At 44.3% G+C, this 12,501-nt stretch overlaps 1 protein-coding gene across 3 annotated transcripts in view; it reads left to right on the top strand.

Annotated features, from left to right (window-relative positions):
• TTC39C (tetratricopeptide repeat domain 39C) overlaps positions 1–12,501 on the top strand; it is a 101,749-nt gene continuing 89,248 nt past the window's right edge. For all 3 annotated transcript variants that reach the window (XM_064294642.1, XM_003406358.4, XM_064294641.1), the window contains exon 1: positions 1–161. In XM_064294642.1, coding sequence (XP_064150712.1) covers positions 1–161 — 161 coding nt within the window. The remainder of the gene's footprint in view (positions 162–12,501) is intronic.

Raw genomic sequence — 12,501 nt, 5'->3', positions numbered from 1 at the left:
ATGGCGGGCTCCGAGCAGCAGCGGCCGCGGCGGCGGGACGACGGAGACTCGGCCGCGGCGGCGGCGGCGCCTCTGCAGGACGCGGAGCTAGCCCTGGCCGGCATCAACATGCTACTCAACAACGGCTTTAGGGAGTCGGACCAGCTTTTCAAACAATACAGGTGACCGACGCGCCCCTGCGCCCCCGCCCCGGCCGCGCGCACCGCGTGGCCTGTTCACGCGCTTCAAACTGACTCTGGCGCTTCCAAGCCCCCTCCCCTCCCTTCGGTCGTTCTCTAATTTCGGGTCCCGGCACGGTACCCACGTCGCCTCCCCGGCCTGATCTGGCACCCGGAGCTTCTGCGACCTGGCCACATAACCCCTTTCCGCTGGCACCCCGCTCCGCTGTCTTCCCCTCCCGGCTACCCGCTGCGCGCCCTCTCTCGCTCCCTCGGTCTCCCTCACTTTCTCCCAGGCCTCGCCCTCCCAGACGTCTCCGGTCTTCGCTTGCCCTGCCGCCGCCGCTGCCGGCTGTCCGGGAGTCGGTTCGCCTTGGAGCGGATGCGATTTGCGGGCGCAGGCAGCCTTGGACTTGCTGTGTTGTGACTCCGGCTCGGGAGGGCTTTTCCTCGTTTGGCCGGGCAGCCTTTGTGACTGCTTGGGGGACACATGCTGCACCGTGCCTGTTTCTCGCGCCTCAGCGTTACTTTGCATCGCTGTGCGTTCCAAACGCTTTTATTGTTTGATAACAAATACACATAATCGCCTTGCAGTGCAGGAATTGAGGCGGGGGATGGGGGGGCACAGGCTCTGTTCGCTCATCTCTCTGCCTGTCTTCTGATAACTCAGTCCTCAAAATGAGTTCCTAGTGCCTTTCACGCGAGTATGTGTATTACGGATTTCTGTAACTTAGAGGAAGGAAGAAGAAAATGGAGGGGTTTGTGTATGTGTTTAAGTATAAGAATGGAAAGAAAAGTATGTATGTTCAGTTAGTGATTTTTATGTCTGAAAAAATAAAGTGAAAACTGAAACTTTGGTAGCTTTCTTTTGGGTGTGGGAGGAACCTTCCTGTCATTGGGGACCATAGAACCTGCAAGTTTGTGTTTGCACTTTGAGCGTTGACAGGGCTGAAGCATGTTGACTAGTAGCTTGCCTGTAGGTGTTTGAGGACCATGTGAGTCCCACATTTTAGATCCCGTACTTTGGTTAAAATGAGGGGAGAAATGTGCAGCTGTGACTGAGAGCCGCATCTGTAAGAAAGGAGACAGGAGGGATGGGCTCAGATACTGACACCTTGAGTTTTCAGAACTCAGTTATTGCTGGTTTCTTTTACCCAGCACAGCTTCCACGTTCTGGATGGCAAAGCAATTATCACGTGACTACAGACTTTTCACTAAAGACATTTTACTTTCAAATCAGCTTTTTTTGTCAGAAAATGAAAACTTCCTTAGCTTTACTCAAAATTTTATTTTTCAAACATAACAAGTCTTGTTTTTAAACCCGAGTGTCATCAATGGCTGATGTGGAGAATAGATTTACAATGTCTACTCGTCCCACGGGCTCTCTTGTTTAGTTTTTAGCCGTATTTCACCACACACGTCAACAACATCTGGGTGTTTCATACACTGTGCTGTGACTTTTAAAAACTACCAGTTTGTGATGTATGGGAGCAGGATGGAGAAAGTCTTAGGGTCCAATTTACTCTCTTTAGTTCCTGATCAAGGTACCAAAACCCAAAACCAAACCAGGTGCTGTTGAGTTGTTTGTGACTCGTAGTGACCTTATACTTGTGTATTTCAATACTTCTTGTTTTGAAATGTTCTGATCCTGGTGGCGCAGTGGTTAAGAGCTTCGCTGCTAATCAAAAGGTCAGCGGTTTGACTCCACCAGCCACTCCTTGGAAACCCTATGGGGCAGTTCTACTCTGTCCTATAGGGTTGCTATGAGTTGGGATCAACTCCGTGGCAACGGGCTTGGTATACTGCCTTTGTACACTTACATCTACTTGTGGTTGCCTTTACATTGACAGCATGAAATAACAGTATTTTTGCCTTATGTGAACAGTTTTATGCACTGATAATTTTGTTGTTAGTTGTCATTGAGTTGGTGCTTGCTCATGGTGACTTTATAACAGAAAAAAACGTTGCCCGGTTCTGCGCTATCTTCACGATTGTTGGTATGTTTGAGTCTGTTGTTGTGGCTGTTAGTCAGCTCATCTCAATGAGAGTTGGACTCGTTTTTGCTGACCCTCGACCTTACCAAACATGATGTCCTTTTCTAGCGATTGATCTTTCCTGATATGTCCAAAATAAGCAAGTCGAAATCTTGCCATCCTTGCTTTTAATGAACATTCTGGTTGTATTTCTTCTAAGACTCATTTGTTCGTTCTTTTGTTCTTTCAGCAGTCCACAGGATATTCATTGCTCTTCACCAACACCACAGAGTCCCAGTGCATCAATTCTTCTCTCTTCCTTTTCCAGTATCCAACTTTTGCATGCATGTGACGCCATTGAAAAGATCATGGCTTGCGTCTAAGATGCACCTTAGCATCAAAGTAACGTCTTTACTTTTTACAACTTTAAAGGGGTTTTTTGAAGCAGGTTTGCCCAATGCAGTACATCATTTGACCTCTCAACTGCTGCTTCCATGGGCATTGATTGTTGGTCCAGGTAGACTGTAATCCTTGACAACTTCCGTTTCTTTTCCATTTATCGGAATGTTGTGTATTGGTCCAGTGTGAGGATTTTTGTTTTTGGCACTGTTATAAGTGATAAGAAAGTTCTCTCTCATAGCAACAAAAGAAAGGTGCATTTGGAAGGTGTTTCCCTGTGGGTGTGTGGGGGTGAAGGAAGGGCAGTGTGTCCAGGGAGGAGCCCTGCAGTAGAGGTAAGAGCTGTCTGCTTGTATTTTTTTAGTAGTCTTTATTTTTTAGAGCAGTTTTAGGTTTATAGAAAAATTGTGTAAAAAGTGCAGAGTTCCCAAATACCCTCTCTCCCACGCTACACACACAGTTTCTCCTGTTACTAAATCTTGCATTCCAGTGGTACATTTGTTGCAATAGAACGAATACCGATGCATTAATATTAGCTTGTCGGTGTGTAACATTGTTTACTCTAGGTTTCACTCTTTTGATTGTACAGTTCTGTGGGTTTTTGACAAATGTATAATGTCTTGTGTTCACCATTACAATATCATACAGAATAGTTTCACTGCCTTTAAAATCGCCCGTGCTCCACCTGTTCATCCCTCCCTGCCTTCTGCTGAGTCCCAGGCAACCACTGATCTTTTCAATATCTGTAGTTTTGTCTTTTTCAGAATGTCACAGTTGGAATTACACAGTACGTAGCTTTTTCAGACTGGCTTCTTTCACTTAGCAATATGGATTAAGTTTTCTCCATGTCTTTTGGTGGCTTGATAGCTCGTTTCTCTTTATTGCTGAATGACACTCCATCGTGTGGCTATACCACAGCTTGTTTATTTGCTCACCTGTTGAAGGACATCTGTAAGTTGCTTCCAGTTGTTTGCAATTATGAATAAATCTACCATAAACATTCATGTGAATGTTTTTTGTATGTGCGTATGTGGACATAAGTTTTGAGCTCTTTTGGGGTCAATACTTTAGAGTATAATTGCCAGATTGTGTGATAAGCCTATGTTTAGCTTTGTAAGAGACTGCCAGACTGTCTTCCAAAGTGACTGTACCATTTTACATTCCCATCAACAGTGACTGAGAGTTCCTCTTGCTCCACTTCCTCGGCAGCATGTTGTTGATGTTTTGGATTTTAACCATCCCCCTGGTGGCGCTGTGGTTAAGTGTTCGGCTGCTAACCAAAAGGGCAGTGGGAACGGGTTTAAAAAGCAAAGGAACCCTGGTGGCTCAGTGGTTATGCGCTTGGCTGCTAACCAAAAGTTTGGCAGTTCTAACCCACTAGCCACTTCACAGGAGAAAGATGTGGCAGTCTGCTTCTGTAAAGATTTACAGCCTTGGAAACCCTATGGGCAATTCTTCTCTGTCCCATAGGGTCACTATGAGTCAGAGTCCACTCAAGGATGCACAAGTGTGTAGAGGTATCTCATTGTTTTAATTTGCAATTGCCTAACGACATATATGATGTTGAACATCTTTTCATATGCCCATTTGCCATTTGTATATCTTCTTTGGTGAGATATCTATTCAGGTTTTTTGCCCGTTTTGTAATTAGGTTGTTTTTCTTTTTGTTGAGTTTTAATACATTTTTTTTGAACATTTTGTATATAAATCCTTGTTTATCAAGTATGTTTTGCAAATATTTTCACCCAGTCTGTGGCTTATCTTTTATCCTCTTCACAGCCTCTTTTACAGAGCAGAAATTTTTCATTTTAATGACGTTCAACTTAACCAAGTTTTTCTTTCATGGATTGTGCTTTTCATGTTGCCTCTAAAAACTCATTGCCAAACCCAAGGTCATCTGAATTTCTCCTGTTAGCTTCTGGGTGTTTTATAGTTTTGTATTTTACATTTAGGTCTGTGGTCTGTTTAGAGTTAATTTTTGTGAAAGGTGTGAGGTCAGTGTTTATATCTTTTTTTTTTTTTTTTTCTGTATGGATATCTGATTGTATTCTGAAGTGGAAATTGAAGATAAACAAGGCGGAAAATATTGTAGTACTGTGTTTTGCCAAGTACTCTGCTAGGAACATTCCCTTATATTCTCATTATTCTAATGATGCAGCAATGAGAGTGAGATGTAGTTGATCATGATAATTTTATGATGACAGACCTGAGACTCACAGTTTGCATGGGCCATGACATAAGCACATGACACAAGGGCCATGATCGTAAGTCAAGGGCTGTTTTCATTATACCATTCTGCCTCTCTCACCAAATTTGTTGTATTTTATAACTTGTCCCTCAGTCCTATCTTCTAGCAGCTTTAAAATGCTTTCTTAGGGTGGTGGGAGGGAGGGAAGAAGACAGGGCTGCACAGCAGTAGTGGTATCCTGTTGGCTTTCTCTTGCTCCCTTCGATTTGTTTGTGGTGTGGAAAGCCATTGCCTTCTTCCCACCTCCCAAACCGTGCTCTGGCCCATGGTTTTGGGAAGCACGGCTGTATAGTGCTATGGGAGTCAGCAACCGGTCCCAGCTCTAGTTTTGTCACTTTTCTAACTGGTGATCTTGGTTTCTCAAAATTGGAGTAGCAGTAAGTAGTACCACCTCATAGTATAGTTACTAGAGGTAAATGAAATAACCTATGGATATATATGCCTGGCACCGTGTAGGTGGTGGTGGTTGTATGCTGTCAAGTCGATTCCGACTCATAGTGACCTTGTAGGACAGAGTAGAACTGCCCCATAGGGTTCCCAAGGCTGTAATCTTTATGGAAGGAGATTGCCACATTTTTCTTCCAAGGAGCAGCTGGCTGGTTCGAACTGCCGACCTTTCAGTTAGCAGCCGAGTGCCTAACCACTGCACCACCAGGGCTCCTTGGCAGAATGTAAGCATTCAGTAAACCCTAGCTAGTGTTTGAGCAGTGTCTGTGGATGACGCAGATGGTTAACATGCTTGGCTGCTAACTAAAGGTTGGAGGTTCAAGTCCAGCCAGAGGCACCTCAGAAGAAAGGCCTGGTGGTCTGCTTCCAAAAAATAGCCCTTGAAAACCCTGTGGAGCACAGTTCTACTCTGACGCCCATGGGGTCCCCGTGAATTTGAATCAGCTCAATGGCAACTGGTTTTACTGGTTTTTTGGCATTTGTGCATGATGCCTTCATCACTATTATTGTGCTTTCTTCCTGACTGCAATGTTTGTGTGACAGGCAAAATGTCCTGTATGCATGTAACTTGTGTATTTAAAGTTAGCTTCACATACCTTCTACATGAAAAGTTTAAGATCATATTAACCCATTGCCGTCAAGTTGATTCCGACTCATAGCGACCCTATAGGACAGAGGAGAACTGCCCTATAGAGTTTCCAAGATGCAGCTGGTGGATTTGAACCAATGACCTTTTGGTTGGCAGCTGGGTTCTTAACCACTGTGCCACCAGGGCTCTAAGATCATATTATGCATTGGGAAATGTCCTGTTCCAAAGCTGAATGGTCAGCATTGGCCTCAGATCGTGTGTTGGGGAAACCTCTAGCTCATTGTTTCCACAGAAGAGAGAGAACAGACTTACCAGTTCTATCTCCTTTCCTAGGATTGTTTAGTTACGAAGGCCACTGTTCCCCTAGGAGTAAAGTAAACCTTCTAGAATCCTATTGTTACAGTTTAGTAATAGAAACATATTCTGTATCTAGAGTAACAGTAACATTTAAATTAAGCAAGAAGATCATTTTCTCATGCCATATTACTAGGATGATAGCAGTTTCATCACTAGTTACCGTGAGAAACGGTAACTTCGTTAAGACAGATTATCATGAAAGCCATTCTGAATTAGTTCAGTTTGAGTTGTATAATTCAGCTGTCATACACACGTTGTTGTTAATTACCATTGAGATGGCCCCTGACTCAAGGCCACCCCATGTATTACAGAGTAGATATGCTCTGTAGGGTTTTCTTGGGTGTACTCTTCATAGAAGCAGTTCACCAGACCTTTCTTTTACATAGCTGCTGGGTGGGTTCGAACTGCCAACCCTTAGGTTAGTATCTGATTGCAAATTGCTTATGCCACCCAGGCTCTTATCATACATATAGGAAATGTGCCTAGGTAGAAGCCTTTTCAGATATAAGACATTCTGTAGTTGGGATTTCAAAACATAGCTGCCACTTCTCTTGCAGCTCTAGAATAATGTGGTAACAAGCCGCCCTGTTGTTGGTGCTCACCTGCCATTATGCACTATGAGATGATTTTCAGTGATCAGGACATATTTGTGTTGCTTTGGGGTCTTTCTGCTTTGTGCCTGAAGATATACCTTTGTAAGGGTCATGATACTGACCACAGGAAATCAAACTCCTGAAGTCTTATTAGGGTTCAGTGCTTTAATCCAGCAGTACTCCCCCTCCCCCTGCCATGCAAACACGCACACGTGCACACACACACACTCTTAAGTGATGCTCACATGTCTGACACACACTCAGACCTTTAGATCCTCGGCACATGATGAGACAGACCATGGGTTCTGTGCACAGACAGGTGCCAGGTTGTAGGCGTTGCAGTAGAGGTAAGGTTGATGGTGGTAGCGGGCTGGTAGGCATGTCCATGGTTTGCAGTAGTCTGTATGAGCAGAGAGAAGCAGCGTCTAGCCCACCCTGAAGGAGAATTTTGTGGAGGAAATGATGCCAGAGCTAAGGATGGGGTAGAAGTGAGTTTGTTGAAGCATGAGAAGTGGTTGGAGTAGCTGGGGTGGGCGGTGGAGACTATGGTGGAGGTGAGGTGGTGAAGTGGACGTGGATGTCCAGGGAATGGAACCGTGATAGACCTGCATGGAGACATGCATGGCAGTGAGAGAAGGGGGTGAGAACTGCAAGCTGATCCGTGTGATCAGGCTGTCATGTTTGATGGGTTATTCCACATTTGTTATTTTCTTCTCAGATCCACTGGCTGGTGCATGTTTCCTATGAGTCAGCGCTTATTGTCAGGGTTACTTCGATGTTAGGTGTCCGGTCAACGTGTTTTACAATGACCCCTGCCCTTCACAGGGTGGCCATCACGTTGTAATTAACTCTGGGCTCCTCAGGGCCTCAGTGCTCTGATGTCACCATCTTTTCCCCTTTGTAGCTACCTGGATTTGAAGTATTACTTTGTTATTTAACCAGAGAGCTGGCAGGAGATATGAAGCACATTGAGCTATGAGGAAGGCGAGAAACATTGGGAGCTCCTGGCCAATATGAACTTAGAGGCAAAATCGCCTCCATGGCAACTGGTAGACCTTATTCCACAGGCCTGAGGTTTACCCTTCCTTCTTCTTCTCCTGCTTTAGCTCCCAGTGTTACTTCTGACCCTAAAACCTCTGCCGTTCTTATCCCTGTTGACACGATCATGGATTTCTGACATAAAAAAAAAAAAAAAATTTTTTTTTTTTTACATAGGCATTATTAAAAAGTCATATTTAGGCATTGTCAAGTAAAATAAAATGCACATAACAGTTATTATTATAAATGCTTATTGATGGTAAATATACATGAATAAGTAAGGATTTGACAGATTATGAGTACATGGTTGTTATGATGAATTGTGATATTTTTCTTTTCCTTTTTCAATTGTAAGGATTGCAAAATTTATTAAAAATAAAAAGTGATAAAAAATCATGGTGTGTGTGTGTGTGTAATGAATATATGGACCCTAGATTGCCTAACACAGTTTATGGCACATGTGAGAAAACCATATGACATATGGCCTCGTGTTATGAGTAGGAAGCCAGTATTACCATTGCGACAACTCAGTGTAATCTGGGAGCTGGCAGACTATGGCCCATGGGCCAAATCTGGCCTGCTTTCTGTTTTTGTAAATAAAGTTTTATTGGAACACAGCCACACATATGGTCACATACTGTCTATGGCTGCTTTCATACTGCAACAGCAGAATTGCATAGTTGTGACAGAGACCATTCGGCATGCAAAGCCTAAGATACTTGCTGTCTGGCCCTTCACAGAAAAAGTTTGCTGACCATTGATGGAAACCATAGTCCTTCCTGGAAAAAAACTCAAAATGCAAGTGTGAGAGACCTTGGGCCAGTAGGCATCTGAGTGCTTGTTCTGTGCCCAAAATGGTATCAGATACTTCAGCAGACGGGGAGGGTTGGTAGGCTGCCAGTGTTTTCTGGGTGTTTGGGTGCTCACAGACAGCAGTGTGTCTCTACCATGCTATCAGGGTCTCTGGGAGTGTCCATAGATGCAGACATGTAAGAAAAGGAGAAGCAATGAAAAGCAGAAATGGTCAAGGGGAACTGGCAGGAAGAGCTGACAGGAAGCTCATTTGTTGAATTTTTCCATCCTCTCAGTTCCTTGGTGTGTTTGTAGAAAGGTTGATAATTTTTTACTCAACTATTACACTGCCTGATAAGTTTGCAATTAGAGACTCGCAGGGCCACCATGAGTTGGAATTGACTCGACGGCAGTGGGTTTGGTTTGGTTTTTGGTTTCGACTTAGTAGGAATTCTTAAAAAAAAAAAAAATGCAGCTGCCTGTAAGAATAATGGGAGTGTTTCTGGGAAATTATCAGAAAAACTGAATACTGTGTTGTGCATATAAACACGCAAAGTTAAACACGTGAGCCCTCAGAAGAAACTGTGAGTCACTTGTACTGTATTAACAGGTTATTCAGTGAGATGACCCTCGTAGACCCCTAACCCTGTTGGTAAGAGCTATACTGAGTGAAATGAAGTTTTGAGGAGGGTGAGAAAAAAAGGGAGAAATAAATAAGATTGAGGCATGAACACTTTATACTACAGTTAAAGGAAACTATTTGTAGTTCCCCAAACACATCATGATATTTCGGGGGCCTTTTCCTTACTCTTACCTTTTACATGAAGTGATGGCACAGTGGTTAAGAGCTTGGTTGCTAATCAAAAGGTTGGCAGTTTGAATCCACCAGCCATTGCTTGGAAACCCTGATGGGCAGTTCTACTCTGTCCTATAGGGTCAATATGAGTTGGAATTGGCAACGGGTTTTTTAAAAATACTTTTTGCACAGTAGGTATTTTAGCTACTAAAATACCTTTTTTTTTTCATCCATCTCACTTGCCAGTGTAGCCCTCCTCCTTAGCCAGCAACAGCAGTGGGGCTTTGAATAGGCCGATGTTCAGAAGGACTCAAGGAGAAGAGACAGGATAAAAATAAAAAAGTACAGAAAAGAGGACAGCTGCGTAGCATAGATGAATTTTTCTGTTATTTCCAAAGTTTTCCTAGTCAAGGGGTTGGAGTTGGGTAGGGAGGATCTTGTGACTGTCCTATACTCCTTCCACCACTTTCTCTGTTCCCAGCACCCTAGATTCCCACGTGTGTGTTCATACTGCCATGTGGGTTCCACTGGGGATGGAATAGGCCTTTGTGGCTTTACCTGGGGATCTAGTCACCATTTAAAGCGTTTTATGGGGAAGATGCATTCCAATTTTGACAAGTGACTTTGAATATGTATTTGCTGTATAAAAGGAGAAAGCCATGGCTTCTTAAGATTTGATCTGAAGATTGAGATAGGGGATTTAATTCTCGTGTAACGACGGTTGATGGTTGGACATTTGAAGCCCTTTTCCCCAGCTAAGGTTGCTTTCTCCATCCCTTCTTGCTCAAGAATTTCAGAACATAAGAAATATATATACAACAGGTAGTTACTCCTAGTTTTTTAGTAATACTGTCAGTTATTACAGAGAAAGCCCTACAGAGTGAGGAAGTGCATCTCTTTGCAGATGTAGGTACTAGCAGATTGAGTGTCTGCCATGTGCAAGGTACAAAGATGAAAAGCAGGTGCTGCGTCTTACTTAATACCTTTCTTTGAATCTACCTAAATAAGACTCACTTGAACCCTTAGCCTTGTCCAAGGCTGTAATATCTGTGAAAGTGTTGGTTTAGGGGACTATTATGTTTTCTAATGCATGTAAAAATAAACACACAGTGGTAAAAACTAGACAGTGCTTACTGTGTGCCAGGCCACATGCCTGGCACTCCATGTATTTTAACTCCCTTAATCCTCACCCTGGTGGGCCGTGGTGGTTCAGTTGTAGAGTTCCCTGCTTCCGTGCAGGAGGCCCAGGTTCCATTCCTGGCTAATACACTTTAGGGGCAGCTACCACCTGTCTGTCAGTGGTGGCTTGTGTGTTGTTATGATGCTGAACAGAGCTTCCAGACTAAGAAGGACTAGGAAGAAAGGCCTGGTGATCTACTTCCAAAAATCAGCCAGTGAAAACCCTGTGGGTCACAACTGTACAGTCCTGTTGTGCATAGAGTCACCATGACTCAGGGGCCAATTCAGTGGCAGCTAACAGCAGAAATCGTCACCCCTGCTCTGGGAGGGAATGTACTTCATATCTTCATTTTATGGCTGGAGGAACTGATACCCAGTGAATGAAGTGATCTGTTCCAGGTCACAGGGCAGTAAGTGGAAAAGCTGGGTTTGAACCTAGACTGGCTGGCTCCAGAGTCTGGGTGTTTAACCACTATGGTACACACCTCTCTTATGTAACTTTTACAATAAAGATGCTTATCTGTGTGCTGCTAAAGCCATTTTGGGGTGAGTTCTCCCAGCAATATGCAGACCATACTTTGATACACAGAGGCTAGCTGACGAACTTCCGGGGTGGTCTGTCTCCTGTGGCTATGTCAGCCCTGAGCTTTAGACCCTTTGTGATTCTCCATCTTGTACAGTAAGTCCAAGCTTGGCATAAAGTATCCTGTCATCTGCCCCTGTCTGCTTCTCTGCCTCCCTCCTCCCTTTCCCCCTTACCCCTTCCACTCTAGCCGTGTTGGAATACTTTGGATCATCTAGCTACTTCTGACTTGTCCTTCAAGACGCACCTCAGATTTCCGTGAAGAGATTTCTTGATTGCTCTGTGTTTCTGTAGCATCCTGCCCTTCTTTTTATCCAGCACTTACATTGCACTGAAGTTGTTTCCATGTCTGCCTGCTTTTGGTCTATGAGAGGGCTGAGATAGTAAAGACAGTTTGTCTACACATCCTCTCCAGGTGTTGTTGGAGCAATGTGGGGTCTGAGATGTAGTATAGGCATCCCAGGTCACCTTTGTCTGCCGGTTGGTACAGTACAGCTAATGACCCACTGCCCTTTAGCAGCTCTGAAGCCTTGTATGCCTCATCGCCCCTTTCCGTACTGATGTTGTAGGTGTGTCTCTTGACCCAGTTTGAGATGTTCCAGACAGTCCCTAAAATTGATGCCGTTCTCATGAGTGGGTAAGAGAATCCCTCTCTGTCCCCCTCCTGCCCCTTCCCTTTTATACAACCTAGCTTCCGGATCTTAGTAGGGAATTATAGGGAGCAAGAAGTCCCTGGGTGGTGCAAATCATGTCTTGGAAGAAAGGCCTGGTGGCCTACTTCTGAAAAATCATTGAGAATGTTCTGCATTCTACTTTGGTGAGTAGCGTCTGAGGTCTTAAAAGCCTGTGAGCGGCGACCTAAGATACTCCACTTGTCCCACCCCATCAGGAGCAAGGGAGAATGAAGAAAACTAAAGATATAAGGGAAAGATGAGTCCAAAGGACTAATGGACCACAACTCCCACAGCCTCCACCAAACTTAGTCCAGTACAACTAAATGGTGCCTGTCTATCGCCACCAACTGCTCTGACAGGGATCACGATAGAGGGTCCTGGACAGAGCTGGAGAAACCTGTAGAACAAAACTGTAACTCATAAAAAAAGACCAGACTTACTGGCCTGACAGAGACTGGAAAATCCCTGAGAGTATGGCCCCTGGACACCCTTTTAGCTCAGAAATGAAGTCACTCCTGAGGTTCACCTTTCAGCCAAAGATTAGATAGGCTTATACAACAAAACAAGGCTAAAGGGGCACATCAGCCCAGGGGCAAGGACTGGAAGGCAGGAGAGGACAGGAAAGCTGGTAATAGGGAACCCAGTGTCGAGAAGGGAGAGTGTTTACATGTCGTG

The sequence above is a fragment of the Loxodonta africana genome, chromosome 11 (assembly GCF_030014295.1).
Source record: "Loxodonta africana isolate mLoxAfr1 chromosome 11, mLoxAfr1.hap2, whole genome shotgun sequence".
Classification (NCBI taxonomy): domain Eukaryota; kingdom Metazoa; phylum Chordata; class Mammalia; order Proboscidea; family Elephantidae; genus Loxodonta; species Loxodonta africana.
The sequence above is the reverse complement of the archived record's forward strand: the minus strand, read 5'-3'. Positions and strand labels throughout refer to the sequence as shown.